Consider the following 16,139-nt stretch of genomic DNA (forward strand, 5'->3'; position numbering starts at 1 on the left):
TGAAGGTTGAAACATGAACAATCCAGGGTGCCTTCCTCCCATTTACAGAGACATGAAATGACCAATGGTCAAATTTTCTTGACCTTTTAGTTTCTCATACAATGTCTGTGCATTCGGAATGTCTTCCCCATGGGCAACAATTTTGTCGGCTGTTCTCTTGAGGGCCCCCCCTACCCCATCTGGAGCCCCCTTCCCATGGCTGGCTTCAAAAAAGTGCCAGGAAATTTGCTTGAATCCATACTTGAAGGGTTCAGTAGAGAGGAGGAAAAAAATTCCCCTTTTGATGGTACTGTGTCGTTGGAGCATCACTAAAAAAATGGAGTGTGCAGACATCAGGATGCTGCTCTCTCACTTGTTTCAGAATGGGGTCGAGGTGGGCCCAGATGGCCACTGGGTCATGTCTCCTGGAGGGTGAGATTGTACAAAAGCTCTGTGGTGCTTGATCACCTTCTAACCTGGAGGTCCCTGGCTCGGGCTGAGTTTCAGGAGTGCTGGGTGGTGTCTCTGACAAAACTATGGCCCTGGACTTTGCTCTGGCTGCTTTTTTTGCCTCTCTCCACTTCTTTCTTTTTGCCCTCTTCTCTCGCTCACTCAGCTCATTAATCCCCTTTTTCTTTCTAGTGTCTCTGTCCTTCTTCCACCTGGCCCTCTCTTTTTCAAGATACTGTCTTCTTCTGTCAGGGTCAGCATCACGGCGCTCCCGGTAGCGTTTTGCTATTTCAGCTCCTCTTTGACTCATAACTAAAACAGATGCAGGACACCTTTAAACCAGCAGTCTGACTTCAATTGTTATTGTTAACAAGAGGTGTGTATAATGTTATTTTATTACGTTATTATTGTCATTATTGTCAAAAAAATATCCACCTGTCCCCCCTGTCATGCATCATGTCCACCCTATCAGGGAAGTATTAATGACAGGGTGGACAACGATAGGGTGGACATTTTCAGCTAAAATTAGCAATTGCTAAACACATGGGGGCCCCTCAGCTAGCAGAGTTAAGAGTAGTGAAGGTGACCTCAAAATAAATATGACAATATTAAAAAATTTTGAAAAATAATATTTTTTAATATTTCCCCATGATAGGGTGGACATGTTAAGCTCGACACCATGCAACAAGAAAGACAATATGAAGACAATTGTGAAATTAAGGTGTAAATACTTACTGATAAGGGGTCATATGTGTCAGTCATCACTGAAGATCATCAAAATGGTGGTCGTGATGTCACAGATGACATCAGCTACCGCATTAAAGTACCAGTTACAACATAATGACAGGATGGACACTGATTTGAGAGACATGTATTAAATACTTAATATTTATATTAAATATCTGTTGGACACTACTAGAATTACCCATTTATGAAAGTTCTTGTCAATAATAATAAGACCACAAAAATAATTTTAATTTTGTTTAATTTAATGACTTATTATACTCATAGTTGCTCCCACTATTGTGAGAGAGACATGGTAAAATCACCTACACACACTTAAAGAAAATAGTACAAATTAATAAAAAATAACTCCAAGATGGTAAATATAGTATAGATATATGTGTTAATGATTATACATTTGTAATAAAAACTCAAAACATCATTATTTTACATTAAATTGAAAATAAATGTGTGATTCTGACTGGGACCTTGAAAGGCACTTTATAATGATAATGACCCTTCAGTGTATCTGTTGCTCTCATTTAAACCGTACCCACTAATTATTACACTCTAACAGTATTAAAATTAAACATCTACAGGTCTGTTAAAATAATGTTCAATGCCTTTGTTGAAACTATTAAAAGAGCTAAGGACTATTGAGTCAACACTGATTAATGAGGATCATTTTTATGTCGCGGATTACAGGTTCTGCCAAGCCATTTCATGTGAGCTTGTGCACAGCGGATCACGTAAGTTAATTAGCTATTTCCTACTCTAAGATCCTTGTACCTGATTTGACTCACGGTGGGTCTGATAACTATGTGAATTTAATGCACGGGATCCCTTAAGAAGCCCTGGTTTGGAATATCAGCGGACAAACTACAATCCCATAAAGCATATGTGCACCGGAAGTAAAAGATGGCGTTTCCGCCGAAGGGTATGTAGGCGCGATACACCGTCGACAGTCCCTTTTCTGTCTCTGCGAAGTGCGGTGTGGGTCAGCGCACAAGTGAGTGGGGGAAATAATGCTTGAAATTAGCATGTAAACAGCCTAGAACGAACAATTGTCGTGTGGTACATTTTCTCTAACTCTCTGGCAAGATAAACGGATCCGCAGACCTGACGAATGGAGCTCTGTTTAATAAAATACTATTTCTCTCGAGCCCATGTGTGGTCCGGCCACGCTCGCTAGAGACCTGGCTAACCTAACCAGCAGGGTTACAAACGTCTGGGTGTATTTATGTTTTGTCGAGAGCTGTTCGAGTCTGTGTCCGAATATAATTAATATAATCGTTTCGTCTTTAAAAGTTCGTCTTTTGAGATTTCTAGCAAACAGAGGTTTCCGATCGGGTGTCTGGCGAGGCTGCGTTGTGGCCCGGTGTGTCGTGTTTGGTGGACGCTTAGACACGTTTACAAGGACGTGGATGTGAATGGTTTGCTTTGGTTGGTTCAGCAGGCTGTTGGTTAACTGGCCCACAAAGTGTGGGGTTTTGGCGCACACGGAGTCCCTCGCTTGCGTCCATTACTTCCAGTTTTACTCGAAACGTCTAGTCAGTATTTCATGGTGCACAAAACGAAGCAGTCGAGCTTAACTAGTCCGTTTTCGGCTGATAAATTGGACTTATGGCTGGTTGCCGAATTCGCAGGTTTTTTTCGTGAGGGAGTTAATTCGCTCCCGGTTTGGTTCTGATAATTCAACGAAAATTAACATGCGAAACCAAATGCGTTTTCAGCAACTAATTTTACCCGTGTTCGTAACTGGTACGTTTTTCAACAATATTTCGTCTCCTAGATTTATCAATAGAAGAACAAGGCGGATTTCTTTTTCATTCCATAATGAGGCATGATGAGGGAAAGGTTTGTTTAATTGCTTTAAAAAACTTTTACTCAATCCTTCAATCTGATTTTTAAAACAATTTTAAGTTTGGGTGTTTTCTGTACCAGCTGTGCTCAAGCGAGACTAGAGTCACATCCTCACACACACTGTTGTCCTGGTGTGCTAATGTTCTCGCAGAACAAACCTTCTCTGCTTATTCATTGGCTGCTGCTTCTGTTGCCCAGCCAATCACCAGCTCAGAAACACTTAATACTGTGGTATAAATCGACATTTAAAATACCTTCTGGTACCGGGGGAACTCTAATTCTGAGGGTGCTCTGTCCTCAGGATGGCGGAGTGGGAGACCGCACCAGCGGTGGCTGAGACCCCCGAGATCAAATTGTTTGGGAAGTGGAGCACGGATGATGTCCAGATCAATGACATCTCCCTACAGGTGAGTGAGGCCTCTGAAACGCATTGCAAGTTAAATTGTCTTGCTGTTTTTTCCCTTTGACGCGAGACTAGAGTCACATCCTCACACACTCCATTGTCCTGGTGTGCTAATGTTCTCGCAGATCAAACCATCTCTGCTTATTCTTTGGCTGCTGCTTTCTGTTGCCCAGCCAATCACCAGCTCTGAAACATTCCTAATAACTTTGAAGCAGCTAAGCGCGTTTCAGCAATTGTGACCTTAGAGATTAGCAGAGGTGTCAATTCCAGGTTCAGAGATTAAAAGTCCTCACCAGGATTTTGCTCAGGCTTCCTAGATTGCGTTGATTCCACTAATTTTACCTGGATTGCACTAATTAGAAAATCTAGCAAGCTTGAGCAAAATCCTGGTGAGGACTTACTTTCTGAACCTGGAATTGACACCTCTGGAGATTATGCTCGTCTGTCCAGATAAAGCTTGGGGTTGTAAGAGAGGTGTTCACTCTATAAATATGAAAAGGTAAAAGTGGGTGAGAAGAAAATAGAGCTTAATACATTTTTGAAAAAATGTCCAGACTACATGACTTGACTGTGTGTAATAATCCATTATCATGCCCATAAAGCTGGATTTTTGCCTCCTTTGCTCAGGACTACATTGCCGCTAAGGAGAAGTACGCCAAGTACCTCCCGCACTCTGGGGGGCGCTATGCTGCTAAGCGCTTTCGCAAAGCACAGTGCCCCATTGTGGAGCGCCTGGCCAACTCCATGATGATGCATGGCCGTAACAACGGCAAGAAGCTCCTGACCGTGCGCATCGTCAAACACGCCTTCGAGATCATCCACCTGCTGACTGGCGAGGTCGGAACCCTTCGTGGAGCACATTCCAGACCAAACATGCGTGGTGATGCTAAATGCAGTATATATTTTTATATATTTTTTTAATGATGTTAATTGGGTATTTACACAGGCTTTTGGCTAGAGGACATTCTAAGAGAACCATATTGTTCAAACTGAAGAACACAGGTTTCGTGTGTTATATTTGGCAAATTATTCCTTACTGGACATTTTTTGGAAAGATGTAACACAACCATAAATCTGTTCTCAGTTTAATTACCTCAGATGGGGCCTGTTGCTGTTTCACAAGTTGATGCAAATTATTAACTCACTTTGTTAAAGGACGCTCCCTCATTTGATGCGAGACTAGAGTCACATCCTCACATGCAATCCATTGTCCTGGTGTGCTAATGTTCTCGCAGAACAAACCTTCTCTGCTTATTCATTGGCTGCTGCTTTCCATTGCTTAGCCAATCACCAGCTCCGAAAACAACCTTTTCTCTCTGTGACATAGCAAGTTAAGAATGCTTTATGGTTCGTTACTCCATATATAATATATATTAGTAGAACTTAGTAGTAAGTGACTTTACAAATGCAGCTGTGGCTGTAATTGTGAATTCATCCAATTTTGATGTTTTTCTTTGCTGTGTTGCAGAACCCCTTGCAGGTGCTGGTGAATGCCATCATCAACAGTGGCCCCCGTGAGGACTCCACCCGTATCGGACGTGCTGGTACAGTAAGGAGACAGGCTGTGGATGTGTCCCCACTCCGCAGGGTCAACCAGGTACACACACGCACACTCTTCACTGCCTTTTATTAAATACAGCATCACCAGTGCATGCACACTTAATTAGGCCATATTCAATAGGCTACTCTTTAGCATTCAAACAAATATAAAACTAAGTGTGTAGCTTTATTTAAATAAAATGTGGCTTTTTTTCTTAAGTCAAGTGAAAGTATTATTGTAGAGATTGAATATGCCCCAATTTACTTACTCCATTCAAACAAATATACCCACACCTCTCATTAAAATAGTTGCAAGCCAGTTAGTAAGTGAGGTTAAGTGTAGGAATGCGCAGGGTGGTGAAAGGTTAATGGGTGTTCTCTCTCTCTCTGTGTCTCTCTCTCTCTCTCTCTCAGGCCATCTGGCTGCTGTGTACGGGGGCAAGAGAGGCTGCCTTCAGGAACATTAAAACCATTGCTGAATGTTTGGCTGACGAGCTCATCAACGCTGCAAAGGTAACAGAACACACAGAGCTAACCTGACCATGTGCCAGAGATCCTGAAGAGTTCAGAAGAAAAACACAGCATGGTGAAGTTCAGGGGTGCCCACAAGATTTCAGCTTGCGAGCTACTTATAAGATGACGAAGTCAAAAAGATCTACCTCGCCTCAAGTGTAAATTGTTGATGGGTGTGGCGAACGTAATTTGTAGGGATGCACCGATTCCGATATTAATATCTGTATCGGTCCCGATATTGGAAAAGATCGGATATCGGTGACAATGTGACCGATCCATAAAAACAGATCTATTCAGTCTAATTCTATGCTTGTAACGCTTTTCGGAGTTAGTTCAACCTTAAATATCCACTCTGTCCCGGATAGAAGTGAACTTGGACAGTGAACAGGCGAATGAAACACGAAGCACACAGAGGAGAGGTGAATCACTGACCCATACTCGCGCTGGTGGTATTACACTTAGTCCGTTTATTTGCTGGTTGACCAAAATAAACCTGGGCTCCAGCACTACTTGACTGTTCATACATGAACTGGTGAGTTGTCCAAAGCTCATTGAATGCGTTACTTACAGAAATAAAATAAAAAGCAGTGGTCTGAGTCGGTCTATGGCAGAAAGCTAAAAAAACAACAAAACTGTATTCCATACGCGCACTCAACTCGCTCCCTTAAAGAGACAGTACACATATTTCTGGCTGTTACAGGGGTGGCGAACGTAAATTGTTACCGGGGCGGTGTATATATACAACCGTTAGTGCAGATGGACGATGGCCTGTCATTCATCCACTACTTTGTCATGCGATCTACATGTATGCCCATCGATGTAATGGGCACCCCTGGTGACGTTGATGTCTAATGATCCTGAGGCAAAATACATTTATAGTGCGATGTAGAATTCAGTTTTCTGGTTCAAAACCTCGGACACTGGGATTTTCTTTACAACACCCACATCCATCTTGTTTAGTATTTTGTTGTCTGGATAGAGTAGGTTGAATTCCTAGCAGTCTTAACTGGGATGTGTCCAGAGAGTCGAGCTGCATCTCTCATCATATTGGTGTGCTGCATTCATTGGCTGCTGCTTTATTGCTTAACCAATCAGCAGCTCTGAAAGAGATTCACTCCAGATTTATAATACCCGGAGAATCACTGAGTTGTCTTATCTTCCGAAATGTCTGTGTCCTCAGGGTTCGTCAAACTCTTACGCCATCAAGAAGAAGGATGAACTGGAGAGAGTAGCCAAGTCCAACCGTTAAAATGTCTGTTGCTTTCTACAAAAGAATGAAATAAATTTTAAACAAACTGTATTTGGTTGTTTTGGTCACTTATCTTGGGCCGGATCTGCTCATGTGGACAGTGTGGTTTGAATTGAGGTTCATGATAGAGCCACCATTGCATTGCAAATATCTGGACGTTGGAAAATACTACTGGTGTGCACACAGATTTTAGCGCTATGCCTTACGCCTTCTAGGTGTTCTGAAGTACTTGTATGTTATTCTCTTGAGAGTTAATTCCCAGTAACTTGGTCTGGTATATAATGTTGGCTCACATTTCCAGTGGCCTCTAAAAATGACCTAGCGTAATTCTGAGATATTTATTTATTTATAAATGTGCCGTATTTGTCATTTGTGTTTTTTCTTTTCACTGCAATTGAAATTTGTCCTCTGCTTTTTACCCATCTCTGCAGTGAGAACACACTCACACACTAGTGATTACTAGGGGGCTGTAGGGCACACGTGCCCAGAGTGGTGGGCAGCCCTAGCCCGGGGAGCAGTTGGGGTTAGGTGCCTTGCTCAAGGACACCTCAGTCATGGCCTCAGGCCTGGGAATAGAACCCACTGTGCCTTTTGAAGCCCTCAACATTTGAACTCCCCAGAAGGTGGAAAAACGGGTTACCAGTTTACAGCTTTGGCGAAGGTCATGATTGTGATCAGATTGGCTATGTTGTAAATTTTGGAGCTGTTCATTTAGTGGCTATGTATAATCCTGTGGAATTTAACTTTGAGCACGTTCATACATTGTCTTGGATTCCACTCATCTGGCTATACAACCCAGTAAGAATCTTCTAGACTGGATTGATTACGTTTGTTCCACTTCATTGAAGCATCACCCTGCGTGTGTGCACACCCCTGACCATGCGGTGTCCTGTTTCTGCTGATCTATCGGTGGGTTGACTCATCGGTTGACTCACGGTGGGTCTGATAATTTAATGCACGGGATCCCTTAAGAATCCCTGGTTTGGAATATCAGCGGACAAACTACAATCCCATAAAGCATATGTGCAACGGAAGTAAAAGATGGCGTTTCCGCCGAAGGGCATGTAGGCGCGATACACCGTCGACAATTCCTTTTCTGTCTCTGCGAAGTGCGGTGTGGGTCAGCGCACAAGTGAGTGGGGGAAATAATGCTTGAAATTAGCATGTAAACAGCCTAGAACGAACAATTGTCGTGTGGTACATTTTCTCTAACTCTCTGGCAAGATAAACGGATCCGCAGACCTGACGAATTGAGCTCTGTTTAATAAAATACTATTTCTCTCCCGAGCCCATGTGTGGTCCGGCCACGCTCGCTAGACATATGGCTAACCTAACCAGCAGGGTTACAAACGTCTGGGTGTATTTATGTTTTGTCGAGAGCTGTTCGAGTCTGTGTCCGAATATAATTTAAAGACGAAACGATTATATTAAAGTTCGTCTTTTGAGATTTCTAGCAAACGTAGAGGTTTCCGATCGGGTGTCTGGCGAGGCTGCGTTGTGGCCCGGTGTGTCGTGTTTGGTGGACGCTTAGACACGTTTATAAGGACGTGGATGTGAATGGTTTGCTTTGGTTGGTTCAGCAGGCTGTTGGTTAACTGGCCCACAAAGTGTGGGGTTTTGGCGCACACGGAGTCCCTCGCTTGCGTCCATTACTTCCAGTTTTACTCGAAACGTCTAGTCAGTATTTCATGGTGCACAAAACGAAGCAGTCGAGCTTAACTAGTCCGTTTTCGGCTGATAAATTGGACTTATGACTGGTTGCCGAATTCGCAGATTTTTTTCGTGAGGGAGTTAATTCGCTCCCGGTTTGGTTCTGATAATTCAACGAAAATTAACATGCGAAACCAAATGCGTTTTCAGCAACTAATTTTACCCGTGTTCGTAACTGGTACGTTTTTCAACAATATTTCGTCTCCTAGATTTATCAATAGAAGAACAAGGCGGATTTCTTTTTCATTCCATAATGAGGCATGATGAGGGAAAGGTTTGTTTAATTGCTTTAAAAAAACTTACTCAATCCTTCAATCTGATTTTTAAAACATTTTTAAGTTTGGGTGTTTTCTGTACCAGCTGTGCTCAAGCGAGACTAGAGTCACATCCTCACACACTCTGTTGTCCTGGTGTGCTAATGTTCTCGCAGAACAAACCTTCTCTGCTTATTCATTGGCTGCTGCTTCTGTTGCCCAGCCAATCACCAGCTCAGAAACACTTAATACTGTGGTATAAATCGACATTTAAAATACCTTCTGGTACCGGGGGAACTCTAATTCTGAGGGTGCTCTGTCCTCAGGATGGCGGAGTGGGAGACCGCACCAGCGGTGGCTGAGACCCCCGAGATCAAATTGTTTGGGAAGTGGAGCACGGATGATGTCCAGATCAATGACATCTCCCTACAGGTGAGTGAGGCCTCTGAAACGCATTGCAAGTTAAATTGTCTTGCTGTTTTTTGCCTTTGACGCGAGACTAGAGTCACATCCTCACACACTCTGTTGTCCTGGTGTGCTAATGTTCTCACAGAACAAACCTTCTCTGCTTATTCATTGGCTGCTGCTTCTGTTGCCCAGCCAATCACCAGCTCAGAAACACTTAATACTGTGGTATAAATCGACATTTAAAATACCTTCTGGTACCGGGGGAACTCTAATTCTGAGGGTGCTCTGTCCTCAGGATGGCGGAGTGGGAGACCGCACCAGCGGTGGCTGAGACCCCCGAGATCAAATTGTTTGGGAAGTGGAGCACGGATGATGTCCAGATCAATGACATCTCCCTACAGGTGAGTGAGGCCTCTGAAACGCATTGCAAGTTAAATTGTCTTGCTGTTTTTTGCCTTTGACGCGAGACTAGAGTCACATCCTCACACACTCTGTTGTCCTGGTGTGCTAATGTTCTCACAGAACAAACCTTCTCTGCTTATTCATTGGCTGCTGCTTCTGTTGCCCAGCCAATCACCAGCTCAGAAACACTTAATACTGTGGTATAAATCGACATTTAAAATACCTTCTGGTACCGGGGGAACTCTAATTCTGAGGGTGCTCTGTCCTCAGGATGGCGGAGTGGGAGACCGCACCAGCGGTGGCTGAGACCCCCGAGATCAAATTGTTTGGGAAGTGGAGCACGGATGATGTCCAGATCAATGACATCTCCCTACAGGTGAGTGAGGCCTCTGAAACGCATTGCAAGTTAAATTGTCTTGCTGTTTTTTGCCTTTGACGCGAGACTAGAGTCACATCCTCACACACTCCATTGTCCTGGTGTGCTAATGTTCTCGCAGATCAAACCATCTCTGCTTATTCTTTGGCTGCTGCTTTCTGTTGCCCAGCCAATCACCAGCTCTGAAACATTCCTAATAACTTTGAAGCAGCTAAGCGTGTTTCAGCAATTGTGACCTTAGAGATTAGCAGAGGTGTCAATTCCAGGTTCAGAGATTAAAAGTCCTCACCAGGATTTTGCTCAGGCTTCCTAGATTGCGTTGATTCCACTAATTTTACCTGGATTGCACTAATTAGAAAATCTAGCAAGCTTGAGCAAAATCCTGGTGAGGACTTACTTTCTGAACCTGGAATTGACACCTCTGGAGATTATGCTCGTCTGTCCAGATAAAGCTTGGGGTTGTAAGAGAGGTGTTCACTCTATAAATATGAAAAGGTAAAAGTGGGTGAGAAGAAAATAGAGCTTAATACATTTTTGAAAAAATGTCCAGACTACATGACTTGACTGTGTGTAATAATCCATTATCATGCCCATAAAGCTGGATTTTTGCCTCCTTTGCTCAGGACTACATTGCCGCTAAGGAGAAGTACGCCAAGTACCTCCCGCACTCTGGGGGGCGCTATGCTGCTAAGCGCTTTCGCAAAGCACAGTGCCCCATTGTGGAGCGCCTGGCCAACTCCATGATGATGCATGGCCGTAACAACGGCAAGAAGCTCCTGACCGTGCGCATCGTCAAACACGCCTTCGAGATCATCCACCTGCTGACTGGCGAGGTCGGAACCCTTCGTGGAGCACATTCCAGACCAAAAATGCGTGGTGATGCTAAATGCAGTATATATTTTTATATATTTTTTTAATGATGTTAATTGGGTATTTACACAGGCTTTTGGCTAGAGGACATTCTAAGAGAACCATATTGTTCAAACTGAAGAACACAGGTTTCGTGTGTTATATTTGGCAAATTATTCCTTACTGGACATTTTTTGGAAAGATGTAACACAACCATAAATCTGTTCTCAGTTTAATTACCTCAGATGGGGCCTGTTGCTGTTTCACAAGTTGATGCAAATTATTAACTCACTTTGTTAAAGGACGCTCCCTCATTTGATGCGAGACTAGAGTCACATCCTCACATGCAATCCATTGTCCTGGTGTGCTAATGTTCTCGCAGAACAAACCTTCTCTGCTTATTCATTGGCTGCTGCTTTCCATTGCTTAGCCAATCACCAGCTCCGAAAACAACCTTTTCTCTCTGTGACATAGCAAGTTAAGAATGCTTTATGGTTCGTTACTCCATATATAATATATATTAGTAGAACTTAGTAGTAAGTGACTTTACAAATGCAGCTGTGGCTGTAATTGTGAATTCATCCAATTTTGATGTTTTTCTTTGCTGTGTTGCAGAACCCCTTGCAGGTGCTGGTGAATGCCATCATCAACAGTGGCCCCCGTGAGGACTCCACCCGTATCGGACGTGCTGGTACAGTAAGGAGACAGGCTGTGGATGTGTCCCCACTCCGCAGGGTCAACCAGGTACACACACGCACACTCTTCACTGCCTTTTATTAAATACAGCATCACCAGTGCATGCACACTTAATTAGGCCATATTCAATAGGCTACTCTTTAGCATTCAAACAAATATAAAACTAAGTGTGTAGCTTTATTTAAATAAAATGTGGCTTTTTTTCTTAAGTCAAGTGAAAGTATTATTGTAGAGATTGAATATGCCCCAATTTACTTACTCCATTCAAACAAATATACCCACACCTCTCATTAAAATAGTTGCAAGCCAGTTAGTAAGTGAGGTTAAGTGTAGGAATGCGCAGGGTGGTGAAAGGTTAATGGGTGTTCTCTCTCTCTCTGTGTCTCTCTCTCTCTCTCTCTCTCAGGCCATCTGGCTGCTGTGTACGGGGGCAAGAGAGGCTGCCTTCAGGAACATTAAAACCATTGCTGAATGTTTGGCTGACGAGCTCATCAACGCTGCAAAGGTAACAGAACACACAGAGCTAACCTGACCATGTGCCAGAGATCCTGAAGAGTTCAGAAGAAAAACACAGCATGGTGAAGTTCAGGGGTGCCCACAAGATTTCAGCTTGCGAGCTACTTATAAGATGACGAAGTCAAAAAGATCTACCTCGCCTCAAGTGTAAATTGTTGATGGGTGTGGCGAACGTAATTTGTAGGGATGCACCGATTCCGATATTAATATCTGTATCGGTCCCGATATTGGAAAAGATCGGATATCGGTGACAATGTGACCGATCCATAAAAACAGATCTATTCAGTCTAATTCTATGCTTGTAACGCTTTTCGGAGTTAGTTCAACCTTAAATATCCACTCTGTCCCGGATAGAAGTGAACTTGGACAGTGAACAGGCGAATGAAACACGAAGCACACAGAGGAGAGGTGAATCACTGACCCATACTCGCGCTGGTGGTATTACACTTAGTCCGTTTATTTGCTGGTTGACCAAAATAAACCTGGGCTCCAGCACTACTTGACTGTTCATACATAAACTGGTGAGTTGTCCAAAGCTCATTGAATGCGTTACTTACAGAAATAAAATAAAAAGCAGTGGTCTGAGTCGGTCTATGGCAGAAAGCTAAAAAAACAACAAAACTGTATTCCATACGCGCACTCAACTCGCTCCCTTAAAGAGACAGTACACATATTTCTGGCTGTTACAGGGGTGGCGAACGTAAATTGTTACCGGGGCGGTGTATATATACAACCGTTAGTGCAGATGGACGATGGCCTGTCATTCATCCACTACTTTGTCATGCGATCTACATGTATGCCCATCGATGTAATGGGCACCCCTGGTGACGTTGATGTCTAATGATCCTGAGGCAAAATACATTTATAGTGCGATGTAGAATTCAGTTTTCTGGTTCAAAACCTCGGACACTGGGATTTTCTTTACAACACCCACATCCATCTTGTTTAGTATTTTGTTGTCTGGATAGAGTAGGTTGAATTCCTAGCAGTCTTAACTGGGATGTGTCCAGAGAGTCGAGCTGCATCTCTCATCATATTGGTGTGCTGCATTCATTGGCTGCTGCTTTATTGCTTAACCAATCAGCAGCTCTGAAAGAGATTCACTCCAGATTTATAATACCCGGAGAATCACTGAGTTGTCTTATCTTCCGAAATGTCTGTGTCCTCAGGGTTCGTCAAACTCTTACGCCATCAAGAAGAAGGATGAACTGGAGAGAGTAGCCAAGTCCAACCGTTAAAATGTCTGTTGCTTTCTACAAAAGAATGAAATAAATTTTAAACAAACTGTATTTGGTTGTTTTGGTCACTTATCTTGGGCCGGATCTGCTCATGTGGACAGTGTGGTTTGAATTGAGGTTCATGATAGAGCCACCATTGCATTGCAAATATCTGGACGTTGGAAAATACTACTGGTGTGCACACAGATTTTAGCGCTATGCCTTACGCCTTCTAGGTGTTCTGAAGTACTTGTATGTTATTCTCTTGAGAGTTAATTCCCAGTAACTTGGTCTGGTATATAATGTTGGCTCACATTTCCAGTGGCCTCTAAAAATGACCTAGCGTAATTCTGAGATATTTATTTATTTATAAATGTGCCGTATTTGTCATTTGTGTTTTTTCTTTTCACTGCAATTGAAATTTGTCCTCTGCTTTTTACCCATCTCTGCAGTGAGAACACACTCACACACTAGTGATTACTAGGGGGCTGTAGGGCACACGTGCCCAGAGTGGTGGGCAGCCCTAGCCCGGGGAGCAGTTGGGGTTAGGTGCCTTGCTCAAGGACACCTCAGTCATGGCCTCAGGCCTGGGAATAGAACCCACTGTGCCTTTTGAAGCCCTCAACATTTGAACTCCCCAGAAGGTGGAAAAACGGGTTACCAGTTTACAGCTTTGGCGAAGGTCATGATTGTGATCAGATTGGCTATGTTGTAAATTTTGGAGCTGTTCATTTAGTGGCTATGTATAATCCTGTGGAATTTAACTTTGAGCACGTTCATACATTGTCTTGGATTCCACTCATCTGGCTATACAACCCAGTAAGAATCTTCTAGACTGGATTGATTACGTTTGTTCCACTTCATTGAAGCATCACCCTGCGTGTGTGCACACCCCTGACCATGCGGTGTCCTGTTTCTGCTGATCTATCGGTGGGTTGACTCATCGGTTGACTCACGGTGGGTCTGATAATTTAATGCACGGGATCCCTTAAGAATCCCTGGTTTGGAATATCAGCGGACAAACTACAATCCCATAAAGCATATGTGCAACGGAAGTAAAAGATGGCGTTTCCGCCGAAGGGCATGTAGGCGCGATACACCGTCGACAATTCCTTTTCTGTCTCTGCGAAGTGCGGTGTGGGTCAGCGCACAAGTGAGTGGGGGAAATAATGCTTGAAATTAGCATGTAAACAGCCTAGAACGAACAATTGTCGTGTGGTACATTTTCTCTAACTCTCTGGCAAGATAAACGGATCCGCAGACCTGACGAATTGAGCTCTGTTTAATAAAATACTATTTCTCTCCCGAGCCCATGTGTGGTCCGGCCACGCTCGCTAGACATATGGCTAACCTAACCAGCAGGGTTACAAACGTCTGGGTGTATTTATGTTTTGTCGAGAGCTGTTCGAGTCTGTGTCCGAATATAATTTAAAGACGAAACGATTATATTAAAGTTCGTCTTTTGAGATTTCTAGCAAACGTAGAGGTTTCCGATCGGGTGTCTGGCGAGGCTGCGTTGTGGCCCGGTGTGTCGTGTTTGGTGGACGCTTAGACACGTTTATAAGGACGTGGATGTGAATGGTTTGCTTTGGTTGGTTCAGCAGGCTGTTGGTTAACTGGCCCACAAAGTGTGGGGTTTTGGCGCACACGGAGTCCCTCGCTTGCGTCCATTACTTCCAGTTTTACTCGAAACGTCTAGTCAGTATTTCATGGTGCACAAAACGAAGCAGTCGAGCTTAACTAGTCCGTTTTCGGCTGATAAATTGGACTTATGACTGGTTGCCGAATTCGCAGATTTTTTTCGTGAGGGAGTTAATTCGCTCCCGGTTTGGTTCTGATAATTCAACGAAAATTAACATGCGAAACCAAATGCGTTTTCAGCAACTAATTTTACCCGTGTTCGTAACTGGTACGTTTTTCAACAATATTTCGTCTCCTAGATTTATCAATAGAAGAACAAGGCGGATTTCTTTTTCATTCCATAATGAGGCATGATGAGGGAAAGGTTTGTTTAATTGCTTTAAAAAAACTTACTCAATCCTTCAATCTGATTTTTAAAACATTTTTAAGTTTGGGTGTTTTCTGTACCAGCTGTGCTCAAGCGAGACTAGAGTCACATCCTCACACACTCTGTTGTCCTGGTGTGCTAATGTTCTCGCAGAACAAACCTTCTCTGCTTATTCATTGGCTGCTGCTTCTGTTGCCCAGCCAATCACCAGCTCAGAAACACTTAATACTGTGGTATAAATCGACATTTAAAATACCTTCTGGTACCGGGGGAACTCTAATTCTGAGGGTGCTCTGTCCTCAGGATGGCGGAGTGGGAGACCGCACCAGCGGTGGCTGAGACCCCCGAGATCAAATTGTTTGGGAAGTGGAGCACGGATGATGTCCAGATCAATGACATCTCCCTACAGGTGAGTGAGGCCTCTGAAACGCATTGCAAGTTAAATTGTCTTGCTGTTTTTTGCCTTTGACGCGAGACTAGAGTCACATCCTCACACACTCTGTTGTCCTGGTGTGCTAATGTTCTCACAGAACAAACCTTCTCTGCTTATTCATTGGCTGCTGCTTCTGTTGCCCAGCCAATCACCAGCTCAGAAACACTTAATACTGTGGTATAAATCGACATTTAAAATACCTTCTGGTACCGGGGGAACTCTAATTCTGAGGGTGCTCTGTCCTCAGGATGGCGGAGTGGGAGACCGCACCAGCGGTGGCTGAGACCCCCGAGATCAAATTGTTTGGGAAGTGGAGCACGGATGATGTCCAGATCAATGACATCTCCCTACAGGTGAGTGAGGCCTCTGAAACGCATTGCAAGTTAAATTGTCTTGCTGTTTTTTGCCTTTGACGCGAGACTAGAGTCACATCCTCACACACTCTGTTGTCCTGGTGTGCTAATGTTCTCACAGAACAAACCTTCTCTGCTTATTCATTGGCTGCTGCTTCTGTTGCCCAGCCAATCACCAGCTCAGAAACACTTAATACT

At 43.6% G+C, this 16,139-nt stretch overlaps 2 protein-coding genes and 11 non-coding genes across 13 annotated transcripts; all 13 read left to right on the forward strand.

Annotated features, from left to right (window-relative positions):
- Nucleotides 1-2,060: 2,060 nt before the first annotated feature.
- Nucleotides 2,061-6,770, forward strand: LOC143514637 (small ribosomal subunit protein uS7). The gene is made up of 6 exons (XM_077006067.1): nt 2,061-2,161; nt 3,317-3,422; nt 4,046-4,255; nt 4,887-5,015; nt 5,372-5,470; nt 6,651-6,770. The coding sequence occupies exons 2-6, from the start codon at nt 3,318-3,320 to the stop codon at nt 6,717-6,719; spliced, it is 612 nt and encodes a 203-aa protein (XP_076862182.1). The 5' UTR covers nt 2,061-2,161; nt 3,317; the 3' UTR covers nt 6,720-6,770.
- Nucleotides 3,106-3,237, forward strand: LOC143515578 (small nucleolar RNA SNORA3/SNORA45 family). The gene has a single exon (XR_013131145.1). It is a non-coding gene; the product is annotated as a small nucleolar RNA SNORA3/SNORA45 family (small nucleolar RNA).
- Nucleotides 3,483-3,615, forward strand: LOC143515597 (small nucleolar RNA SNORA3/SNORA45 family). Its single transcript, XR_013131163.1, has one exon. It is a non-coding gene; the product is annotated as a small nucleolar RNA SNORA3/SNORA45 family (small nucleolar RNA).
- On the forward strand, nt 4,591-4,725 carry LOC143515604 (small nucleolar RNA SNORA3/SNORA45 family). The gene has a single exon (XR_013131170.1). It is a non-coding gene; the product is annotated as a small nucleolar RNA SNORA3/SNORA45 family (small nucleolar RNA).
- A 2,028-nt stretch (nt 6,771-8,798) lies between the features above and the next one.
- On the forward strand, nt 8,799-8,930 carry LOC143515579 (small nucleolar RNA SNORA3/SNORA45 family). The gene has a single exon (XR_013131146.1). It is a non-coding gene; the product is annotated as a small nucleolar RNA SNORA3/SNORA45 family (small nucleolar RNA).
- A 245-nt stretch (nt 8,931-9,175) lies between these two features.
- On the forward strand, nt 9,176-9,307 carry LOC143515585 (small nucleolar RNA SNORA3/SNORA45 family). Its single transcript, XR_013131151.1, has one exon. It is a non-coding gene; the product is annotated as a small nucleolar RNA SNORA3/SNORA45 family (small nucleolar RNA).
- A 245-nt stretch (nt 9,308-9,552) lies between these two features.
- Nucleotides 9,553-9,684, forward strand: LOC143515586 (small nucleolar RNA SNORA3/SNORA45 family). The gene has a single exon (XR_013131152.1). It is a non-coding gene; the product is annotated as a small nucleolar RNA SNORA3/SNORA45 family (small nucleolar RNA).
- Nucleotides 9,685-9,710: 26 nt separating this feature from the next.
- Nucleotides 9,711-13,219, forward strand: LOC143514639 (small ribosomal subunit protein uS7). Its single transcript, XM_077006069.1, has 5 exons — nt 9,711-9,869; nt 10,493-10,702; nt 11,334-11,462; nt 11,821-11,919; nt 13,100-13,219. The coding sequence occupies exons 1-5, from the start codon at nt 9,765-9,767 to the stop codon at nt 13,166-13,168; spliced, it is 612 nt and encodes a 203-aa protein (XP_076862184.1). The 5' UTR covers nt 9,711-9,764; the 3' UTR covers nt 13,169-13,219.
- On the forward strand, nt 9,930-10,062 carry LOC143515598 (small nucleolar RNA SNORA3/SNORA45 family). The gene has a single exon (XR_013131164.1). It is a non-coding gene; the product is annotated as a small nucleolar RNA SNORA3/SNORA45 family (small nucleolar RNA).
- Nucleotides 11,038-11,172, forward strand: LOC143515605 (small nucleolar RNA SNORA3/SNORA45 family). Its single transcript, XR_013131171.1, has one exon. It is a non-coding gene; the product is annotated as a small nucleolar RNA SNORA3/SNORA45 family (small nucleolar RNA).
- Nucleotides 13,220-15,247: 2,028 nt separating the features above from the next.
- Nucleotides 15,248-15,379, forward strand: LOC143515581 (small nucleolar RNA SNORA3/SNORA45 family). Its single transcript, XR_013131147.1, has one exon. It is a non-coding gene; the product is annotated as a small nucleolar RNA SNORA3/SNORA45 family (small nucleolar RNA).
- A 245-nt stretch (nt 15,380-15,624) lies between these two features.
- Nucleotides 15,625-15,756, forward strand: LOC143515587 (small nucleolar RNA SNORA3/SNORA45 family). Its single transcript, XR_013131153.1, has one exon. It is a non-coding gene; the product is annotated as a small nucleolar RNA SNORA3/SNORA45 family (small nucleolar RNA).
- Nucleotides 15,757-16,001: 245 nt separating this feature from the next.
- On the forward strand, nt 16,002-16,133 carry LOC143515589 (small nucleolar RNA SNORA3/SNORA45 family). The gene has a single exon (XR_013131155.1). It is a non-coding gene; the product is annotated as a small nucleolar RNA SNORA3/SNORA45 family (small nucleolar RNA).
- The last annotated feature ends 6 nt before the right edge of the window (nt 16,134-16,139 follow it).

The sequence above is a fragment of the Brachyhypopomus gauderio genome, chromosome 5 (assembly GCF_052324685.1).
Source record: "Brachyhypopomus gauderio isolate BG-103 chromosome 5, BGAUD_0.2, whole genome shotgun sequence".
Taxonomy (NCBI): Eukaryota; Metazoa; Chordata; class Actinopteri; order Gymnotiformes; family Hypopomidae; genus Brachyhypopomus; species Brachyhypopomus gauderio.